Below are 23,206 nucleotides of genomic sequence, written 5' to 3'. Positions count from 1 at the left end.
ACTTGAGTCCATCTGACAATGCAACATGCATGCAGCAGTGCACCTGTGCCTGTGTGTGTGATGAAAGTGATCTTGTTAAGTGATGAATATCCAGGGGTGAAGCAGGTGAGGCGACTGTATTGTTTAGTTGGCCGTTGTGACTCGGTGGGTAGACCGCTCCGTCTCTGAGATACGGTGTTAGAAAATGTTGCTGAAACACACAGTCTGGTTAACTATATATATATTAGCATGTGACAGAAGAAGTTTTATATTTTCAAATAGCTGACAAAGCTGCTGAATGTTTTGTTTTTCTCTTGGTACATGATAGGGTTTGATAAATCATTAAACAACACTGCGTTTCTCTTCACTTTAAATTTGAAAACTTTCTCCAGTATAATGCCTCAATCACTATTACCAGTGCCTTCAGACCCATCTTGTGAAGTGAAGCGCCCTGATCCTCCGGTCTTCAATAAAGTTCAAGGCCCTCAGCTCCATGTTTTGCGACACCATGAGTTTGGATTGCCCCCAAGGCCAGTTGGAAGACAACATGTGCAGCACTACATCACATGCAAGGTCAGCAGCACCTTGCTCTGGCACATGCGGTTTAGTTTTGACACTGATGGCTCTGTTAGCAAGGCCAAAGGCAAATTACCCGAAAGTAAAAATAAATAAAATGTTGTGGTTTAAAACTAGCAAGGAGTTGTTCTGAGCAATGTTTTTAAACACTGTTCAAGTTGTTTTATCCTTGAAGAGAATTTGCCTTAGCCTTTGCACTTGTCTCTTAATATAGATCCTGAGTATTGGCACTGCAAGGATTTCCAATAATGTAGTGGTTACAAGTTTACCTGAGCCAGAAAAACAATCCTAAACCAGCCAGATACTTCCGTTCTTGGCAAAACTACCCAGTCCTTGGGGCTGCAGAAACCTCCCACCGGTACTGTATGTCAGCACTCATCTTATATCCTGCTTTTAGTACTGATGTGCACTGGCAGGAATGGCTGTACATTGTACTTGTAAATGATACCAGATCAGGGTTAGCAGTACAATTGTGCACCTGCTAGGTATGCAGCAAGACTGTACCCTGGAATGAAACATGAATTATTTCATAACTCAGATGACGTGCATAAGATATTCAGGTGTTATGCCTGTGGGATTCAGATGGAGTTCATTGTGACTTTGCAGCCTTTATTTTAGAGTGTCACTGCTTCTTGGTATAGTGACAGAGTATTGTCCCAATAAGCCTGTCAGTCACAGTGAGCTGCAAGTACTCCAATAAATCCCAGGATTTGTTTGTTTGTTTGTTTGTTTGTTTGTTTTGGAAGTAGGTTCCTATATATTAAGTAACCTTTTACAAGAATAAATAAACTAAATGTGGTAATATGATGATTGTCAGCAGGTAATAAACTAAAAATAAAGTGTCCTTTTGAACAAATAAACGAAATAAAAGGTGTATAACCTATAAAAAATGCAGCAATAATAACCATCTGTCTCCACAGTTCAGTTTGTATCCACAGTAACAAAGCAGTCACAATCTGTCATGAAAAGATACATGTATTTACTCCATTCAGGAGGGCAATGGGAACGCACAGAATTACCAGATGCAACAAAGGCAGGCATGCAAGGTTTTTTGAACAAAGCAATGCGTTTTTCTTTCTTCTTTAAGAGGGCTTTTTTTTCTCATTATCCATCAGTACTGTTTGTCCTACCCTCCAATTACATAGGTGGAGTGATTATGCACCATTTTGTCAAAATTACTAGGAACCTTAGTTTGCTGAAATTATGTATTGGCTGGAAAGCACTTGCCAGCCCATCGATTTTCCAGATAAATTGCCTCTGAGCTGGTCATCCTCTAGTGACGTCTGTGTAATCCAAGGAAGCAAAAAACACTTAGCAGTGGCAGTCTCTTTATTTAATTGGCAATTCGCATTACTATTTTAAAACTGTAAGTAAACAATGTCAACAGTTGAACAAAGGAGCTCCATGGAGCTTCACGATTCTGCTCTGATATAAGCTGTGCTGAAGGAGCTCCATGGAGCTTCACGATTCTGCTCTGATCTAAGCTGTGCTGAAGGAGCTCCATGGAGCTTCACGATTCTGCTCTGATATAAGCTGTGCTGAAGGAGCTCCATGGAGCTTCACGATTCTGCTCTGATATAAGCTGTGCTGAAGGAGCTCCATGGAGCTTCACGATTCTGCTCTGATCTAAGCTGTGCTGAAGGAGCTCCATGGAGCTTCACGATTCTGCTCTGATATAAGCTGTGCTGAAGGAGCTCCATGCAGCTTCACGATTCTGCTCTGATATAAGCTGTGCTGAAGGAGCTCCATGGAGCTTCACGATTCTGCTCTGATATAAGCTGTGCTGAAGGAGCTCCATGGAGCTTCACGATTCTGCTCTGATCTAAGCTGTGCTGAAGGAGCTCCATGGAGCTTCACGATTCTGCTCTGATCTAAGCTGTGCTGAAGGAGCTCCATGGAGCTTCACGATTCTGCTCTGATCTAAGCTGTGCTGAAGGAGCTCCATGGAGCTTCACGATTCTGCTCTGATATAAGCTGTGCTGAAGGAGCTCCATGGAGCTTCACGATTCTGCTCTGATATAAGCTGTGCTGAAGGAGCTCCATGGAGCTTCACGATTCTGCTCTGATCTAAGCTGTGCTGAAGGAGCTCCATGGAGCTTCACGATTCTGCTCTGATCTAAGCTGTGCTGAAGGAGCTCCATGGAGCTTCACGATTCTGCTCTGATATAAGCTGTGCTGAAGGAGCTCCATGGAGCTTCACGATTCTGCTCTGATCTAAGCTGTGCTGAAGGAGCTCCATGGAGCTTCACTATTCTGCTCTGATATAAGCTGTGCTGAAGGAGCTCCATGGAGCTTCACGATTCTGCTCTGATATAAGCTGTGCTGAAGGAGCTCCATGGAGCTTCACGATTCTGCTCTGATCTAAGCTGTGCTGAAGGAGCTCCATGGAGCTTCACGATTCTGCTCTGATCTAAGCTGTGCTGAAGGAGCTCCATGGAGCTTCACGATTCTGCTCTGATATAAGCTGTGCTGAAGGAGCTCCATGGAGCTTCACGATTCTGCTCTGATCTAAGCTGTGCTGAAGGAGCTCCATGGAGCTTCACGATTCTGCTCTGATATAAGCTGTGCTGAAGGAGCTCCATGGAGCTTCACGATTCTGCTCTGATATAAGCTGTGCTGAAGGAGCTCCATGGAGCTTCACGATTCTGCTCTGATCTAAGCTGTGCTGAAGGAGCTCCATGGAGCTTCACGATTCTGCTCTGATATAAGCTGTGCTGAAGGAGCTCCATGGAGCTTCACGATTCTGCTCTGATATAAGCTGTGCTGAAGGAGCTCCATGGAGCTTCACGATTCTGCTCTGATATAAGCTGTGCTGAAGGAGCTCCATGGAGCTTCACGATTCTGCTCTGATATAAGCTGTGCTGAAGGAGCTCCATGGAGCTTCACGATTCTGCTCTGATATAAGCTGTGCTGAAGGAGCTCCATGGAGCTTCACGATTCTGCTCTGATCTAAGCTGTGCTGAAGGAGCTCCATGGAGCTTCACGATTCTGCTCTGATCTAAGCTGTGCTGAAGGAGCTCCATGGAGCTTCACGATTCTGCTCTGATCTAAGCTGTGCTGAAGGAGCTCCATGGAGCTTCACGATTCTGCTCTGATCTAAGCTGTGCTGAAGGAGCTCCATGGAGCTTCACGATTCTGCTCTGATCTAAGCTGTGCTGAAGGAGCTCCATGGAGCTTCACGATTCTGCTCTGATCTAAGCTGTGCTGAAGGAGCTCCATGGAGCTTCACGATTCTGCTCTGATATAAGCTGTGCTGAAGGAGCTCCATGGAGCTTCACGATTCTGCTCTGATCTAAGCTGTGCTGAAGGAGCTCCATGGAGCTTCACGATTCTGCTCTGATATAAGCTGTGCTGAAGGAGCTCCATGGAGCTTCACGATTCTGCTCTGATCTAAGCTGTGCTGAAGGAGCTCCATGGAGCTTCACGATTCTGCTCTGATATAAGCTGTGCTGAAGGAGCTCCATGGAGCTTCACGATTCTGCTCTGATCTAAGCTGTGCTGAAGGAGCTCCATGGAGCTTCACGATTCTGCTCTGATCTAAGCTGTGCTGAAGGAGCTCCATGGAGCTTCACGATTCTGCTCTGATATAAGCTGTGCTGAAGGAGCTCCATGGAGCTTCACGATTCTGCTCTGATCTAAGCTGTGCTGAAGGAGCTCCATGGAGCTTCACGATTCTGCTCTGATCTAAGCTGTGCTGAAGGAGCTCCATGGAGCTTCACGATTCTGCTCTGATATAAGCTGTGCTGAAGGAGCTCCATGGAGCTTCACGATTCTGCTCTGATCTAAGCTGTGCTGAAGGAGCTCCATGGAGCTTCACGATTCTGCTCTGATCTAAGCTGTGCTGAAGGAGCTCCATGGAGCTTCACGATTCTGCTCTGATATAAGCTGTGCAATGCATAATAACTACTACGTAAACACACAGTAATTAGAGGCGCTTCATGTAAAGTGTAACTCTTGTTTCTCTTTGTTTTTACCAATTTTGGAGTAAAAGGCTTTGAGAATCCAAAATTGGACATTAACAAACCACAAATAACACAATTTGATATTAACGTACGGTAATAAATAAAGTTATGACCATATAGCAGAATGAAATTTTGAATTTTATTGTAATAGTCCTTTTCTGTATGTGTGTGTGTGTTTGTCTTGAACCTGCAGAGGCATGAAGTATTTGAGTTAAAAAAAAAATACGGTAAACCGTATCACTAAAAGACCCGCTGATATCCACCACAGAAAGATCATTGTTATATATGAGACCTGAAAGACCCCACAGCAGTAGCACTCAATCAGCCTGACAAACGACTCACCTCTTGGCAGATTTACATGGTCTGGGGCCACATGAGACACTTTTAATAGGACAGCCCTGCGTGTCTCCAAGGGACCACATTGACAGCGCCACTTTTAATGAGTCATGATTTAAGACTTGTGTGTGATCTGGCCTCTGGTTGTAGATCAGGATATAATGGCCACATTTGTGTGGGTGCGGCTTCATTATAATCGGTTTTTATAGTTGAATTTGAAGTCAGGCATACCAAGTCCCCCAGGACAATTGTCCCATGCAATGTGCAGCATTCACAAGGAAGGTTAAAATAGAGTCTGTAAAATTGATTCCGATTGGTTTTAGACTGCTTCAGTGATTTCTACTCCAGAAGCAATCACCACAGTGTGAATCAGCATCCTCCGCTGAGGTTTCATTGTACTGCAGTAGCCTGTTGTTATTATTGGAAGCCTGCTACTATTGATAATTGCTTTACTAATGCATTTATATGTGAATTATTATCTGCTTAGAAGAGTTCCTTAGTGTTCATTAGTTTTACATCTACAGCTATGGCAAGAAGTTTTGCATGACCCTCTATATAGAACTTTGCTTCTTAAAGTCGAATGAAACCTGCTGAATGATGTTATGTTAACATATTGAATTACATACTGTTTGTAGTTTCCACATGCTTAACAAAAAACAGACAAATGAAAAATGTGACATTTCGAAATCTAACATGAAATACTGCACTACTATCATGTTGTTACATGATGTTAAATAAAAGATCATATCGTTTTTTTTTTGTTTTTTTTTTAAGTATGTCTCAATCCTAAAATTCTAGGTTATGCAAAACCTTTGGCCTGAACTGTATGTCTTTGCTATTTTTGACAATATCTATTGGTAATTGGGATGACATTTAGAAAGACCAGTTCACAGAGCTAACCCCCTGAGATGCCATATCTATTTGCAACAGAGCTGCTGCTTCTTTTTTTTTAAGAAGCCTGAAGACTTCAGTCTTTCAATTCTCTCTTACCATTACGGTCTAAAAACAGGGCAACCGGAGACTATCAGGCATTTGGATGGTAAATATCATGATGAGAGTTGTGGCGTGAGAAGGAGGTTATTTCAGGAAGTTGCTTTGATTCTCTGAAGCAAGGTTGATTCACTGGTGGTAAGCAAGGCTGAGATGAGTAAGCAAATAACGCAGTGGTTCAAAGTTAAGGAAATGTGCTGTCGTTGAAAGCAAACTGATTTTGCAATGCTGGCTTCTCGCTGAGCTCCGAGCATTTTAATTGCCCTTATTCTGTCGGTAGCAATTAAGTGCAACTTGAAAATTAGACAATGTGATACTCAATCTATTCAGAGAAGATAAGAGTAAACCAGATGGGACACGAGTGGAACCCTTTAACAGTGTGTTGTGTTTTCCAGTGCTTCCCTTTGATCCGGACTGTTCCTGCTGTACCTGTGTAGATTGAAGAGTGGCCTCATTATGATTCCTCAAATACAACTCCCATTAAAAGAAGGGTGCACAATGCTGTGATTCCTCTAATAAAACTCCCATTAAAACAAGGGTGCACAACGCTGTGATTCCTCGTTGATTGACAAGTTATTTTCCTTTCCTCAAGCCTAATACATGTAATACCTAGGGTTACATTTCACACACAGATTTCATCATTTTTAGTTTGGATCCAGACCTCCAGTGCTAACTTGTCCTTCCATGAGTAATAATAAGAATAATAAAAGAAGAAGATTGTCTTAGTAAAAAGAGAAAGCTTCCTTTCATTCTTTTAATATACTATTTGCCATCTATTCCACTCGCATCAGGCCTAGCAGTGGCATATTGAAGAATAAATACATAATTAAACAAACTAAATAAATAAATAACATCTCTATTGATCTTTGCAATCAGCACAACATTATTTTTCTTTCTTGATGGAATTTTCTTCAGCTTCGCGGACGACAGGAACAAAGCCAAACCCCTCTGCTGCTAACTGCAAAGACACTGTTTCAAGGTCACTGCCTCTGCCTCGGTTTAATCTCTTCACTGATTGTATTTGTTCAAAAAAGCTTTATTTTTCTTCTTGGGTCTGTATCACCTCGCTTTCCAGCTTTTCATGTTACAGGCAGCCTAGCAACAAAATAATTAGCTTTAATATCAATCCTTTACTTTGACACTGCAGTAACTTCTTTTTATGTATATTAAATGTTTTTTTTTTTGTGGTACAGATGTTGTGGATAACAGATTATAGATTTAGGGCTTATTCAGTTATATGAACTTTTTTACATGGGGGGGATTGGGAATTGAAAAAAAATACATTTAACCAACAGAGCGACTGGTTTGCTGTGGAGATTTAATTCAATCTCAACTAACATTGTTTACAGTTGCTACACTTTTTTTCATATCGGTGTTTTCTGGATGACTGTACGTTTTTTTCTGTATCCCTCGTTCCTGACTTTTTTTTCCCCTGTCATTACGTGCTTTTCGTTCTCTGCAAATAACTTGTTTACATGGTTGATCTAGGGAGACAGCAAGCATGTCAGTTCAACATACACAAAAAAATGGCATTTTTGTTTGGAGAAGTTTCTTATATTGTCGAAATTGTTTTGTTGCTCTTTGTGGATTTGCCTAAGCCTTTGCACTTCAAAATAATGCATTTCCTCCTTGCTCTGAATATTCTGTGTCTGACAACCACATATTGTCCTCCACTCTCATTGAAGCTTGATCTAAAACCCTGGGAGCATTAAAGAGACTAGATTCTGTGGCTTTAAATTAGTTCCACCCCAGTAGGGAAGAATGTGCTAGGCTGAGGCTGTGTGGTCCAGTGGTTAAAGCAAAGGGCTTGTAACCAGGAAGTCCCCGGTTCAAATCCCACCTCAACCACTGACTCATTGTGTGACCCTGAGCAAGTCACTTAACCTCCTTGTGCTCCGTCTTTCGGGTGAGACGTAGTTGTAAGTGACTCTGCAACTGATGCACAGTTCACACACCCTAGTCTCTGTAAGTCGCCTTGGATAAAGGCGTCTGCTAAATAAACAAATAATAATAATAATAACAAGGGGCGAGCCTTGAAGGGCGGAATGGCCTTTTCTCGTTCCCAGACGTTTCTTCTGTTCTGAAGATATCCTAAGTGATTTTGCTTTGAGAGGAGAGGTTCCTGGACATTCCTGTGGAAATAGTGCTCTGTTTATGCAGAGAAGCTCTGCAGAAGCGTTCAGTTTGCCTGTAGATAGTCCTGGAGCCGCAGGTGTGCACAAAGCTGTTTTCAGTGGACAAATTGATGACCTGCACTGTTGTAAACTCGTTCAGTTGCATCAGGTTGGTTTTTAATGTCAGCAGGATCTCACTGTCTTTCTGTTCAGTACATTGGTGCATTTTGCATGCAGGTCCTGGAGTTGAGGCTCAGTGGGGTTCAAAGGCAGTTAAAGAAAGACAGTTTCTATGAGTTTGCATGAAAGGACCTCCTGAGAGAGACCTTGATGGATATCTCTGGATTCATTGGAATTGATGATGAGCTGCGGAGCATCGGAAGATACCAGATTGCTCTGCCTACCAGCCCCTAAGAGAGGATGCCAAATAAGCTACAGAATAAGTCTGAACAAGCAAATCATTGCGTCATCGTTATTGTTTTATATTAATTTCTCTCTCCAGTGCATGTGTTTCATTTCAGCAGTCTCTCCAGACAAGCCCTGGACTCCTGCTTCAGGAAGCTTACTTTGCTGTTTGCATAACAAAAGCATTGGGAAGGGCTGCTGGCATTTACCACAGTCCTTATCTTTCTGTTTTTCATTTACCACAGTCCTTATCTTTCTGTGTTTCATTTACCACAGTCCTTATCTTCCTGTTTCATTTACCACAGTCCTTATCTTTCTGTTTCATTTACCACAGTCCTTATCTTTCTGTTTCATTTACCACAGTCCTTATCTTTCTGTGTTTCATTTACCACAGTCCTCATCTTTCTGTTTTTCATTTACCACAGTCCTTATCTTTCTGTTTCATTTACCACAGTCCTTATCTTTCTGTTTTTCATTTACCACAGTCCTTATCTTTCTGTTTTTCATTTACCACAGTTCTTATCTTTCTGTGTTTCATTTACCACAGTCCTTATCTTTCTGTTTTTCATTTACCACAGTCCTTATCTTTCTATTTTTCATTTACCACAGTCCTTATCTTTCTGTTTTTCATTTACCACAGTCCTTATCTTTCTGTTTTTCATTTACCACAGTCCTTATCTTTCTGTGTTTCATTTACCACAGTCCTCATCTTTCTGTTTTTCATTTACCACAGTCCTTATCTTTCTGTTTCATTTACCACAGTCCTTATCTTTCTGTTTTTCATTTACCACAGTCCTTATCTTTCTGTTTTTCATTTACCACAGTCCTTATCTTTCTGTTTTTCATTTACCACAGTCCTTATCTTTCTGTTTTTCATTTACCACAGTCCTTATCTTTCTGTTTTTCCTTTCACGAGATTTGGCAAAGTATATATGTGTCTATATATTGTTGGTGTGTGTTATGTCTATATGTGTCTATATATTGTTGGTGTGTGTTATGTCTATATGTATCTATATATTGTTGGTGTGTGTTATGTCTATATGTATCTATATATTGTTGGTGTGTGTTATGTCTATATGTGTCTATATATTGTTGGTGTGTGTTATGTCTATATGTGTCTATATATTGATGGTGTGTGTTATGTCTATATGTGTCTATATATTGTTGGTGTGTGTTATGTCTATATGTGTGTTATGCAATGGCTCGTGGCAGATCAATAAAGGTTTACATTTTTTACCAGATTTAAATAAAAACAGTTTAAATTAATCAGTACCACTGGCATGACCATGTTTGTACTGTGTTATTAATTTAAAAACAATTAGAAAGGACTTGTTTTTAGTTGAGTATGCTGGTAATAGAAGGGTGTGGTATGTAGGCAATATACAGTACATGGCAATGATATACCTGCAAGGAAATCAATGACTTGTTGCAGGTGTGACTACCTTTCAAATACTTGGAAATGATCATCATCAAAAAAAAAAAAAAAAGAGGTATGTAAAGTAAATGAAGAGACATGGACACTGGTCAATTCCCACAGTAACATGAGCTTCTAAATGTTTTGATGATTACTAACTAGGTATAACAGTTTATTATTTAGGGCAGCAGTGTGACCTGACTGAGCGCAGGTGAGGCTGAGGAAAGGAGGGGATTAGCAGCTGCAGCGTGTCAAACACGACCAAGGACATAAAGACCCAGGTGCTCTGGGGACAAGTCTAACAAGCAGAGCATGGCAATGCAATTCCCAGTCCAGCGCACTTTTAATAAAAGCCAGCTCAGCTTCTCTGTATTGTAATGACAAGCTGTGGCATTCAGGAGGACCTGTGGCCTGGAGAGATATTGCTTCCTGTCAGTGCCATTAAAGACTGCTGCTGGAGTTAATCCCTGAACATACTGAGTCACACACAAGGGTTTCTGCTTTTCATCTCTTTAAATGGACAATACACCTGTGCAATCACAAAAGGAATACCTTCCAACCCATTTCATTGGGAAGGTATTCAGAGTCTCCTCATTCCAGATCTGTCAGCAGGAGATTCTGAGTGATGGGGCACTTTTTTTTTTCATTTCCAATATTACCTTTGAATTTTAACATTTAATAGAAAGAACTTGGGATACAGTATTCATGGTATATTGTAAAATGAAGCACATTATTTAAATATAGTAAAAGTCTATGCAATACTAAAACGTGTAGATTTGATTACATAGTATAATGTTTGTTTTATATATACGTAAAGCCCCTTCACACTGGCATGCTCTACCCGGGTCAGGACCCGGTGTCAAGCAGGGTTGACCTGGGTGACAGACACAAGTACACAATGTGCGTATCAATGCCCCGGAAGCAGCTTGTTACTGACGCTTCCATCCAAGCTTCTCTGGATTGAACCGTTAGCCCTAATGTTGATTAGAGCAAATGTTTCTTCATCCCTGCTGCAATCTGGCTCATGCTGTGTCTCAATCAACAAAAATATGACTAAACAGAATAAACAAAAACGTTCCTTGTGGAAGTGAAACCGTCACACAGTCAAGCATGTCGACCCACATCCTGGAGGTGGGTCGCTGCAACCCGGGTCAACCCAAGTAAGTGGTTTCACACTACGCAGGATTGTGACCCGGGTAGCCAGAACCCGGGTAGGAGTACCAGTGTGAAAGGGGCTTAAGGTAGATCCAGAGAAATATGGGATTGTATATTTCATTTCTGTAAAGTGCCCCCCTGTGTTGGATTGCTTTAGGGAGGAATCCTGTGTGACTGACAGGTGGATTAATTGCTGCATTTGTCTTTCAGCTGTGCCTTTACTGAATACTAATTTCATTGAATTGGTAGCTTGCCAGAAAAAAAAAAAATATATATATATATATATATATATATATATACACAAACCAGCACTGAGGGGTTAATTAATTATACCCTTCATCTGTGTGAGAGCAGATGAAGAGAGAGAGATTTTTAAAATGATAGGGCATTGATGTTGTTTATGGACAGAATAAGAATATATTGCTTTCAGTGTCTGTTATATTTGCCAGGTATACCATTGCTTCCCCCTGCTGGGCACCTGGGAGAGTTGCGCCCTTCTGTAATCTCTGAAACTTTTAATTTCATTGTCTAAAAAGATCACTGCTCAGAACAGCCTAACAGAGTGGCTTTGTGCCTTCTCTTGGAAACGGACACATACTAGCATCTAGATTGAAAAAAGAAGCATGGAGTCTCCTGAATTACTTCATGAAACAACTGGGCTCAATGAAACAAATAAAGAACCAGTCAGGACAAGACACTGCCCTGATCAATTCAATAACTGAGGACATGGTCACAACAAGACACTGTCCTGATCAGTTCAATAACTGAGGACATGATCACAACAAGACACTGCCCTGATCAATTCAATAACTGAGGACATGGTCACAACAAGACACTGCCCTGATCAATTCAATAACGGAGGACATGATCACAAGACACTGCCCTGATCAATTCAATAACTGAGGACATGATCACAACAAGACACTGTCCTGATCAGTTCAATAACTGAGGACATGATCACAACAAGACACTGCCCTGATCAATTCAATAACTGAGGACATGATCACAACAAGACACTGCCCTGATCAATTCAATAACTGAGGACATGGTCAGTATTATTATTATGTTTTTATATAATCTTCTTCCTTCCTTGTTTAAAAAGCAATCATAGCATTTTCAAACAGCAGTACTTACTTAAACATATGGGATAATTAATACGCTTTTTTTCTTTGTTAAATCATATAATGTACCAACTGTGTGGTCAGTTTTATAGTTTTGGTGCCACCTTGTGGAGAACTAGTGGAATTATAGATAGCATCCTGACCCGGACAGTATTGAAATAACATTGAGTGAAGTCCAGTCCCCATGTGAATAAGATTTAGAATGCAAACTGTTCCACTAAACTGTCCCCGCACCCCGCACCCCGCACCCCGCACCCCGCACCCCGCACCCCACACCCCACACCCCACCCCGTAGGTAAAATGTAATATCGAGTTGAAAATCGAGCGATCAACAGAAGACATGATCAAAATAACGATTTATTTTTACAGAAACATGAAATAGTCTTTGTAGCTTTTTTTTATGTTTTTTAATTTCTTGAAGGAAGAGTAAAAGGTGGTACACGCCCTTAAAACAAGAAAACTGCAATCAATAGATATGTCCCATTTCCCTCTCACCTCGGAGCTAATAGATCTCCCATCTGCCTTGAAGAAGACAGATCCAATTGTGCAAAAGAGAAAGAAGCAATGACGATTTCTTACACAGATGTTTCTTCTGACAAACAGACAACAGCAACAAAAACAAATGCAGTGACAGAATACAGCACCAAATCCAATCTTTTTTCACAACAGCAAATAAAATGCATTAATACACCTGGCATACAGATGAAGACTTTTGGTGATAAAACCTTTATTATTATTATTATTATTATTATTATTATTATTATGTAACAACACTAGATAATGTAAATCGTTTTTTGCATTTATTTTTAATTAAATATTTTGCAATGTTTCTCTGGCAAAGAAAAAAAAAAGTTTTTCATTATATAATTTATCCAAAACACATTTCTTTAAAAGTAAACCACTTTAAAAATGAAATCCCTTTGCATTGAGAAAATGTGGTGTCACACTAGATACAACGCTGTTCCTTTGTCACGCCTGCAAATTGATCTGCAAAAAAATTTGATCTGGAGCCCCCCTCAGATAGGCACCTATATATTGCAAGCTGCATCATTAAAAGTGAACCCATGCTGTCATTTAAACCCAGGGTTCATGTGTGCACTTCATTGCAAGGAAGCTGCTATTGCACAATCTCAAAAACCCTTCAATAAGCACAAGGAAATTAAGCAAATACTTGAAATACTAACCAGAACATTAATAATTTGGACAAAATAAATAAAATAAATATATCACTCCCTCCAACCTACGGCGGTCCCAGGTTTTTATTCCAAAATATACTGCAGTTTGAAGAGTCTAGAATTGTGTGTCTCTGCTATTTGCCACCGCCCGGTACACTAGTAATATGTCCCTGTTTATTTTAATGCTGCATTGTCATTTTGATCAGGGTGCTGTATTAATACAATAAGTGTCAGGATCAGCAGATGCAGAAGAAAAACACCCAGTTTCTGCCCTTTTTCAAAATAATCAGAGTGCCTATCCCTGGAGCAATGCCCTGTTGCTAGCTCAGCCTTTCCATATTTTCCAGTGTAATGATTTTATTTTTTTTATTTTTTTTTATTTTGCTGCTAAAGTTTTAAAATTCGATGCCTTCAGATCGGAGTTACTTTTCAATTCAAAACAATGTTATGAACAGCTTGGGCAAAGCCTGTTTGTTACCATGAATCAGAAACATGAAATAAAAAATACTTCAGCATCTAGTCTTGTCTGGAGAGCTCGAGTTACAAAACAAAATAAAGGGTTAACTTTAAAATCATTCACTTTAAAAAAAAAAAAAAAGCAGGAATGGCATTAAAAACACACAATGTCCAGCCTGTCCAGGAAGCAGGGCCTGGATGAATTCCCCACGTCACAGAGATGCTGCACACCCAGCACTGCAGTCCAGGCACAAACAGACCCAGTCAGCGCTGGCACTTTAAGGCATAATGACTATTACAGGAGGTTCCCTTTCACATTACCATTCATCTCCCTGTCTTCTGTATACCACTTTGAAATCGAGGATGCTGGGATACAAGCTTATCTGATCAACACTGTTTCATCATGTTACAGTGGTGAACTGCGCTTTACTCCGAAAAGAGATATCAGTACTCTGCTTGTTATAGAGTTAATGGCAGGGCCACGGTGTGCAGTAACATACGTTATTCAAAATGGAAATTGTGGCGAGGACCTCCCTTGTGAAATACAGATCAACCAAGGCACTGCCCTTTTCAGTTGAAAGCGTTTGGTGAAATCGGTTTGTGGGGTTGGGTTTAATGTCTAGCTCTCTTGCAGTGTCTAAAAGCGCACCATGAAATATGCCAGTCCTGCACAGAACACCAACAGTTACGCCTCACATTGGAGATGTTGCTTGAAATGTACATTACTTACATGAAGAAAAACACACACACTAATAATAACAATAATAATAATAATAATAATAATAATAATAATAATAATAATAATAATAATAATAATAATAATAATAATAATAATAATAATAATATCCTCTTTTTATCAATAAACTGGATTCCAGCTGAGCCCTAGACAAAAAAATTGTATAGATCACAAGTCAGTGGTCTTAGCATTCCTTAAAGAGCAACTTCCAGAAAATAAAATGTAGTTAAAATGCACATGTATTGTTTTTCCCCCCCATGTAGTACAGAAGAAGTCACAGTAGTCAGGTATCCCGGAGCAGTGTTTTGGTCCATTTCAGATGCTGGTGATGGGAACTACAAAGGCATGTGTTTTTTGTCATAGTCAAGTATTAGGCTCTTGATGTGCGACAGCTTCTGATGCAAATACCTGCATCGCTTCTTCTCTTCCCGATAGCCAGGACACTTCTGAAAAGACCAAACAATCAATCATACACACATCTCAATATTACATCACAAATTGCTTTACAAAGTGCCAAATGTTACGGTCTAAAAATCAGTCAACAGAGTTAGCATTTGGTTACAGGCCAGCCAAAACACAGTTACAGAAAACAAACAATTTAGAATCCAGCAGTCAAACAAAAACCTTCACCTACAGAGCCTGCACACAGGTTTCAGAGTCTCACAAAGATATAAAACCGCTTTACAAAAAAAAAAGGAATGCATGATAAACACATCGCTTGCTAAACTGCTATTTGCTTACAAACAGAGATCATGGAGCAATACTGGCTTATCATTAGAGCCACCTGGCTTTGACCATAAAAAGAATAAATAATGGCTATAAAACGATAAGCATTTGACTAAGTTAATGTGGTTTGGCAAATGAGACAGGGCTCTTTCTTTAACTGCAATGTGCGGTACAATAACATAATACATTCAAATGTTGGACATATAAAAGGCATACAAAATATTATTTCAATTCATTACCTTCTTATATTTCCTGTATTCCCCAAATATTTGGTCTTCAATAACCTGAAAAGACAAGTCCAGGATTTTAAAATTAATACAAAAAGAAATCAAATGACATACGCACAGTTTAAGAACAACCCCTTGGAAACAAACCCGACGCAGTATGCAGTACACATGCAGGAAGTGTGGATGATAAAGTTTCAGATGGAAGCTCAATGAAGCGGGTGTCTCCACCGCACCTTGTATTCCTGTGTCCCCGGGGATAGCGTCTTTATTTTGGATCCCAGCTGTACAAACTGCTCAGTCACACTCCCTATCCTCGCATGGAGGTCCCTGTATTCGTCGTACTCATCGCAAAAGTCTTCTTTGTAGTTCTGACGCTGTTCTGGAGTTGTTATTGTGTTATATTTTCTATTAAAAAAAAAAAAAAAAAAAAGTTTAGTGTTTTTTTTTGTCTTTAGAAAACATGAAATAGAAAAAACAAAAACACAAAACTAGAGCACGCTTCAAAACTACAGTCTCTTTCCACCAGGTGGCACTGTGGTCAAGACAGGAGTTCTTCCCTTGTGTCAACAATCCAGACCGAAGTGAACGGCAGGAGCCCTTTCTGTTAATGTGATTGTCTGGAGGAGTGCAAAGCTTGACTGAAACAGCATGACTGATGTGTGCAGCTAAACCCCCATTTAACTGTCAGAAAGACTTCTCCTCACAAACACATGCTCACATTATTAGTATTATACACATCAGAATTTACTTAGACTAACTTTTTTGTTTTGTTTTAGTACAGCTGCCAGAACTTTAGATGCATATCAAAAAATCATGTTGTCGCTTGTCTTTGGCAAATACCTAGTAGTGACTTCAAATGACAGCTGTGCTTAACATTGTATCCTATGCCTGAGCTCAGGAACATGCTCAAGCAAGTCTGTGGTTTTATTTCTTTCCTTTTGGCTTTGTGTTTAGGGTTAGTGTTTAGGGAGAGTCCTGTATAGGGATATTTAAAATAAAGCCTTCTGCATGCAGTTTGCTCTTTTCGTGTGTTCCTTTATTCCTTTCTGAGGAGTCAAAATCAATCTGCCTCTGGTATTGTTGTACACAAGTGAAAGAACAGGGGTTGCATGCAGTAGTGTTACCTTTCCAGTTGGGTTCTAGTCTCTCCGATAGATCTGTATTGAGAACCCCACTCTTTAACTGGCTTATTAGTGCATTACAAGGTTACTGTAGCAGCTACGGAAACATTCCCCCTTTACACAGCACTAGAAGTGGCACACTTCCACACATGGCTCATCGGATGTAAACAGCTGTTTTAAAAGCATTGCTAGACTGAAGTGCTCTTAAAGTCAAAGACATTTCCGCCCCTGCTTTTTTAACGTCAGGGTTTTTTCCCTCCTCAATGTCAATGAAATTTCCTGGATTTTTAAATTTTTTTTACTAAAGGACTACATATATATGTATATAGACACACACACACACACACACATACACACACACAAATAAATGATACTTACAATAAATAGTCAGGTATTCCTGCTGTGGTGGTGGGAGTGATGGGTGTATTTGTACATTCTGTAGATAAGCAGAAATAAAGCAAGGTGAACGCACTGTGTGCGTGCGCATTTGATAAGTGCTATTGAAGCCACCCAAATAATTCATCATCAAGGTCAATTAGCCGCCCGTTTCCAGGCAATCTGTGATTGCGACGATGCCACGATGTGCGTATTTTAAAAGGCTAAGTGAAGAGAGCAGGCCCTTGTACCTAATGCACCTCTGCAGCTGTCAGGGAGTCAATGATCAACTTCATTCACTTAACAGATAAGTTGCTACAGACCATGCCTTTAACAACGGAGCTGTGCTATATTTGTGCAAGGCATGCTGTTCATGAGCTTTCAAAAGGAAAAAAAAGAACAAATAAACCCCACAGTTAATGATTTGCTTATCAGCTACACTTTTATCACAGTCTGATAAGGGACTCCCGTGTATGCCGTGGGATCTGAAGGGATGGGCATAAGCCACAGCGTGACGGCAGCAAGCTCAGGTGCATCTGTCAAGCACACAACTGCGGGTTTGTGTTCAGTAAGGTACGTTTAAGGCGCTCACCTTTGAGATTCTCCTGATTGTGCTTGAGATCAGGGCTTCTTTCAGGCCACGCATTCTCCCCCCCCTCCTCTTTCAACCTCTCCCTTTCCTTCTCTTTATGCTTTTTGGACTTCTTCTTTTTGTGCTGGCTTCCAGAGAGCTGCTCGTCCTCTTTGAGGGAGTACTCGGTCCGTAAAGAGTTCAACTGTGCTGGCTTGAGGTCCCGGAACTCCTGGCCTGGTTTGTTTGTGACGCTGGAATCCCCGTAGCTGTGCTGTGGGAGGAAGCCGTTCTGGCTCTCCGAAACATTGCTTGTCCTTTGAAATTCCGTTCTTACATGTAGACTGGAGTTCACTGTGGCAGTAGTACTGTGTGCAGCTGGAGGCGTGCGAAGTCCATTTGGGATTGGCTGCTGATGCAAGTTCTGATCCAATACTTTCTGTTTCTTGTTTGCAAGACTCTCCGAGGGCTCTGAAGGCACTGGGCGTTTCTGAAATGAAATGCAGGGTTTATAATTATTATTGTTATTACTTCTTATTTATTTTTGCACCTAAAATCAGACAATAAAATCCCCCCCCCCCCCCCCCAAAAAAAAAAAAAAAACTCTGTCAAAAAGTTCCAAAATAAAAGGAAATAATGAAGGAATGTACCACGGCAGGATTCTTGATAGGGCTGAAGTGTGAAGGAGAATCCCCAGAGGACTTGTGGAATGGCTGCTTTGACTGGAAACTCCTGGGTTGGTTTATGTTCGTTGGCTGCAGCTTCCTGTAATAGAAATATGAAAAAAACAAAAATAAATAAATACCCTTAGAAGACAACTGACAGGGCTAGCCATTGTTCTGGTGAGCCTGCAAAATGCAAATCATTGAAGTAATCTTTAGTTAGGCACGGGGTGTTGACAGGAGACTTAGACCACCATTGCAACAGTCATCTCCTGGCCTGGGCCTCGGGGGTTTGAGAGAGAGAGAGAGAGACTGCTGCCAGGGCTCAACATTGCGTGGTTACCTTGTATTACAGATCCTGTTTTATATAAAAACAATGAAGGGAGAGTAGCCTATCACCATCTCTAACAAGTTTGCGGGAGAGCCTTTTTTAAATATATTCTGATCTCATCAAGAGGGAATTGATGTATTGCATGTGGTGTCCAATCTCTCTGAAGACGACACCTAAAACTAAAGCCTTACAAAGGCTGTCTTTCAGCGCTTGTTATATAAGCAGCTCTTGAAACCCTTTCTGGATGCTGAACAATAAGGTATATATTTATTTACTGTAATTATTCCATGAAGATCCGCTTCCCCTTTTCAAAATCGCCCCAGGTGCGATTGTATGATGATGACTGTAAATACATTTTCAGATGATTTTGTCCATTCGTTTTTCAGCAAGTTCTTGCTGCAGGTAGACCTCAAAGCATGCCTGTTTAACACTTAAAACCAGAACGGAGAAGCCTCATTATGAAGCACAGCCGAACAGAAACATTGATAACCCAACGGCTACTAGTGATCTAGTGACAGATACAAAAATCAGATGTTCGCATTCGCTACAAATGACAAAAATACCTGGCACGTATTTACTGCCTCACCAGAATTTGCTCAGTTTGATAAATTAAAAAAAAAAAAAAAACACCACAAACAAACAACAACAAACACAGAATCTACACAGCAGCTCTTGAGCCTCTATTTAAAAGTTTTAGACAGCAAAAAGGAAACAAACCAGATTATATTCACACACCCTTAGTGATCTCTATGGAAAGCCATCTGGGACAAAAACACATTGTGCTGCTTTACAGCGAGACAGAAAAAAGGCAAGCATTCTGAAATGCCTCGCTTAAACACTGCCCAACTTCCGGAAAATGTTATGTAGTGATTTTTATATGGACTTTATATAGTATATATATTTTGTTGTGACTTTGTAATGTGGAATGTAATAAACGACAACCAAAAGGGTGAGTTTCTTTCCCCTTCACTTTACAACGCCATTTCCACGTTTGTTTTATTTGAAGTGTTTGAAGTTAAATTTCAGTTTTCGTTTGCTTGTTCAGCTACAAAAAGACACAAGTAAACCTCCTGTTAATACTTTGTGTCGATGGCCGCTGTTTACTGTGAAGAAACGGCAAAGGCAAGGAATGAAAAAAAGAAGAAAAAAAGAAAATGCGTTGACAACTTTATGTACTGTTTAGTTTGTGAATAAACAAAACAATGCTTAACTTGAACTGGTATTTGGCATCCTTTGTTTTGTAGTTAATTCACTGGGTTAAAGTAAGTCCTACACAACGTATTCTTTACTCCTGGGATATATTTTTCTATTTTAACATGTTACATATTGTAAGGTTTTGCTGTAAAATAAAGGCACACACACACAGGGGCCACAGCCACGCCCCCTGCTGCTATGCTGTCTCTGCCTGCATTCAGAGCAATATAATGGCTTTTATTACTTTTTGGAAAAAGAAAGAACATCCGAACAAATATTTAAATTATGAGCGAATATCCAAACATGAAAATCCCATGTTTGTCCCAGCGCTGTGTTACGTTACGCGTTGCTTTCTGCGCACTCTTACTTTATCAGGTACAGACCTCTGTTGACTAGTTAGTTTATAATCAGTTTGTTCCCCAAAAGGTGGAAAGGTTGTACCATTGTGCCATCTCTAAGTTACACAATCACGCTCCTACCATTACAAGCAGCAACAGGAATGTTATCATCATTACTGGAATTTATTTTTTCATACTGCACATAACCTTTTTACAAGAAACATCAATACAAACCCTGATACGCTTATTTAAAAACACGTTTGCGGAGATGTTCTCTTCCAGTACGCTCTGTGCATGAAGCACGTACAAAACATTATGAAAAGGTAGATAACAACCCTGTAACCCACGTCCCAGACTTGGAAACACTCCATCACAGAAGCATGCTGTAAATGTGTACACATGAGAAACAGCAGTGCTATTGGAAAGAGCTGGCAAAGCTCACAAATGAATACTGCAGGTCGACGATGAAGCCAAAGTCTTCCTGTGCAAAAAGAAAAGCTACATACTAAAATAAACCTATATATATCTTTTTTTTATTAAACGTGCTTTGTCATTTGCAATGGTTTTTCTCACAGATAATAGAGTGGCAGCACACCATCGCTGTTAACTGTAAAATGTATTTATTAAATCCAGTGAATGGTTTTCCGTCGCTCCTTGTTTAAGCAGTGTTTCAGGCTTGCTGCTGGATTCCTGAAACACACTGTGCGCACTGGCGCTTTCCCAAAGCAACTCCCCGTGATGAAACACTGCTTCATGAACCTTAGCAAGACTGGGGCAAAAGCTGGATTCGTCATGGCAATCCAATGAAGAACTGCAAAGAAAGCAGTGACTTCCAGTAACGGAAGGCAGTGATCAGATTAGCCAGGAAGGGAAATGAAAACCAATGGTGTTTTAACCCACCGGTGGATCTGTTTCTTCAGTGACCACCATGGGCTTGCCATTCTCATTCCAACGCTAGCCTCATTTATTTAGGCAGAACTACAAATATGAGATTGTTTTGTTTTGTTTTTATATACTGTAGAAGGCAAAAAAGCACAATTGTGTTTCGTATGGAGGTAAACCTGTACTTGCATCATATTGCAGGGGACTTTCAGTGGTTAAAGTATTTGAATTCCTTTTACATTCTTGCAATCCGGGGGTCAAGATCAAATTTCAGCCCAGGACCAGATGCAGCTAAAGCAAAACTTGGTACTGATACACCCAATCCCAACAATAACCCTAATCTCTACCTCATTAGAAGCCTGTGGAGAAGCTGCTTTTCCTCTTCAGTGTAGCCAGGCCAATCCTTCTGCACATGCCTATAGTACTCATCTTTTAGAGTGTAGCTGTTCTCCTTAGAGTTTACCTTTGCAACCTGTAATGAAAAAGACACACCATCGGTCTTGTGCTGGAAACAATGGTATTCATCCATGCAAAAGAAAAACACCACATGGGCGAGTGATTTTCTGAGAATGAGTGGTTATACAACAAGGTGATCAGATATAACGATAGTCTGTGAAGGGAGCCTTGTATAGCAACACTACTTTGTTGCATAGCCAAGGATTAACAAGGGGTTTATATTAAAATGGATTAAAAGGTGAGGTAACAAAGGTCCTAGTTTAGAGCCTGTGCCATTGTCATCGTCTCTTATTGTTTAATGCAACTTTTCATCCCTGGCGTGTGTGATCATCTTTGAAATATCTGTGAGCAAACACCACGTTCAGTTAGTGCTAAAAAAAAAAAAAGAAATCAGTCAGATCCTTTAAAAAGAACTCCCGTCAGCAGAGCAGCGTTTCAGATGCTGTGCAGCTAACAGTTCAGTACTTAGGGAGAACTTTGATACCACCAAGGACTTGAGTATTACACGGATTGATACGTCAAATGAATAATTCAAAAAAAGAATTTATTGGGGGCAATTAATCATCATAAATTACTCATAACATATGATTCTTTTCCAAGGAAGCTGTTAAATGGATAAACACACACACACACACACACACACACACACACATATCCCAAAATTACTCTGTAAATCTATAAAAGATATTTAGAGTCACACACTTGGCAGTTTTGAAGACATTTTCCTCTCCATCTCTGGCTCTCCAGCCTCCTGATTAAAACACATGAACTTCCGAGGGAATTTGAATTATGCACTCATCCAATTATTTATTTATTTATTTATTTATTATTATTCGCCTGTTTTGCAGAGCTCTCCCCAAGCGCCATGCAGCTTGTCTTGAGGTTGTATAATAGAAGCGCTTGCTGATTGCACAGCTTACAAGACCGTCCTGAACAGAACTCTCCCTGGAGAGGTGGGATGCAATAGTAACACTGAAACATTGAGTAGTAATCTGCCCAAACTCCCAGTGACAATGTGGAAAACAGCAAGCAAGGCTGGCAACTGGAGACATACTGTATTCAGTGCCAAGGTTTGCTGCAGCCTGCCTCCCTGCCTCCCTGCCTGCCTCAAAACACAATTCCCACCCCCAGAGATTACTCAAGCACCGCTTTAATTAAAGAAGCTGTGTCTCCTTTATCAGCCTACAGGCCATTTAACTAAATATTTACAGGAACGGAACAAGCTGCAAACAATTACAATCCACTTATCTACAGCAGAACAATAACCTCCCTAAAGCTTGTGAGAAGAACACAAAGGAAAACTCATTGTACATTTTATTTGCCTTTCGTAAACAAAGGCTTTACTTTTTTTTTTTAGGATTCCAAAGTCTTCCAAAAACATTTCAGAACTGCGACACACACACACACACACACACACACACACACACACACACACACACACACACACACACACACACACACACACACGAGAGAAGAAGATTCATATACATTGATGTAAAGTAATGCTCAGCTGTTGCTAATCTTTTGGCTTTTGAAAATCCTGGCTGGGAAAAAAGTCATGAAGACCAGACCATTTATAGCATGATGAAAACGTTTAATATAAAATGCGAAGTACGTAAAGGAAACCCTCAGTCTTACTGCATCTAACACAAGGGCCAGGTCGGCTTTGTCCTTCGGGTTGGCTTTTTCCCTTTCCAGCCACAGGATCAGCTCCGGTTTCCTGTATGGCTTTAAGGCCAGCAGGTGAATGATGCGGTCCCGGAGAGGTCTCTGCAGGACAATACTGGAGGTGCTGCTCCTCTTCACAGCCAGCGTGGGATTCGGAGGAGAGTGTTTACGGAAAGGAAAGCTGTCCGACACAGGAGCTGGGCCGTGCCTCTTCTGAACTTTAAAACATTTACCTG

General features: G+C 40.5%; 1 protein-coding gene across 3 annotated transcripts in view; it reads right to left on the bottom strand.

The window, feature by feature from the left end:
* Window positions 1-12,396: 12,396 nt before the first annotated feature.
* The window catches only part of LOC117964297 (RNA polymerase II elongation factor ELL-like), a 35,665-nt gene continuing 24,855 nt past the window's right edge, over window positions 12,397-23,206 (bottom strand). For all 3 annotated transcript variants that reach the window (XM_058999124.1, XM_058999123.1, XM_058999125.1), the window contains 8 exons: window positions 22,941-23,203; window positions 21,194-21,318; window positions 18,090-18,204; window positions 17,461-17,929; window positions 16,872-16,929; window positions 15,606-15,777; window positions 15,385-15,429; window positions 12,397-14,865 (listed from right to left, as the gene is read on the bottom strand). In XM_058999124.1, the coding sequence (XP_058855107.1) occupies window positions 14,755-14,865; window positions 15,385-15,429; window positions 15,606-15,777; window positions 16,872-16,929; window positions 17,461-17,929; window positions 18,090-18,204; window positions 21,194-21,318; window positions 22,941-23,203 (1,358 nt within the window). In that variant the 3' untranslated portion in view covers window positions 12,397-14,754. The remainder of the gene's footprint in view (window positions 14,866-15,384; window positions 15,430-15,605; window positions 15,778-16,871; window positions 16,930-17,460; window positions 17,930-18,089; window positions 18,205-21,193; window positions 21,319-22,940; window positions 23,204-23,206) is intronic.

This window comes from Acipenser ruthenus, chromosome 24, assembly GCF_902713425.1.
Source record: "Acipenser ruthenus chromosome 24, fAciRut3.2 maternal haplotype, whole genome shotgun sequence".
NCBI classification, from domain to species: domain Eukaryota; kingdom Metazoa; phylum Chordata; class Actinopteri; order Acipenseriformes; family Acipenseridae; genus Acipenser; species Acipenser ruthenus.
The sequence above is the reverse complement of the archived record's forward strand: the minus strand, read 5'-3'. Positions and strand labels throughout refer to the sequence as shown.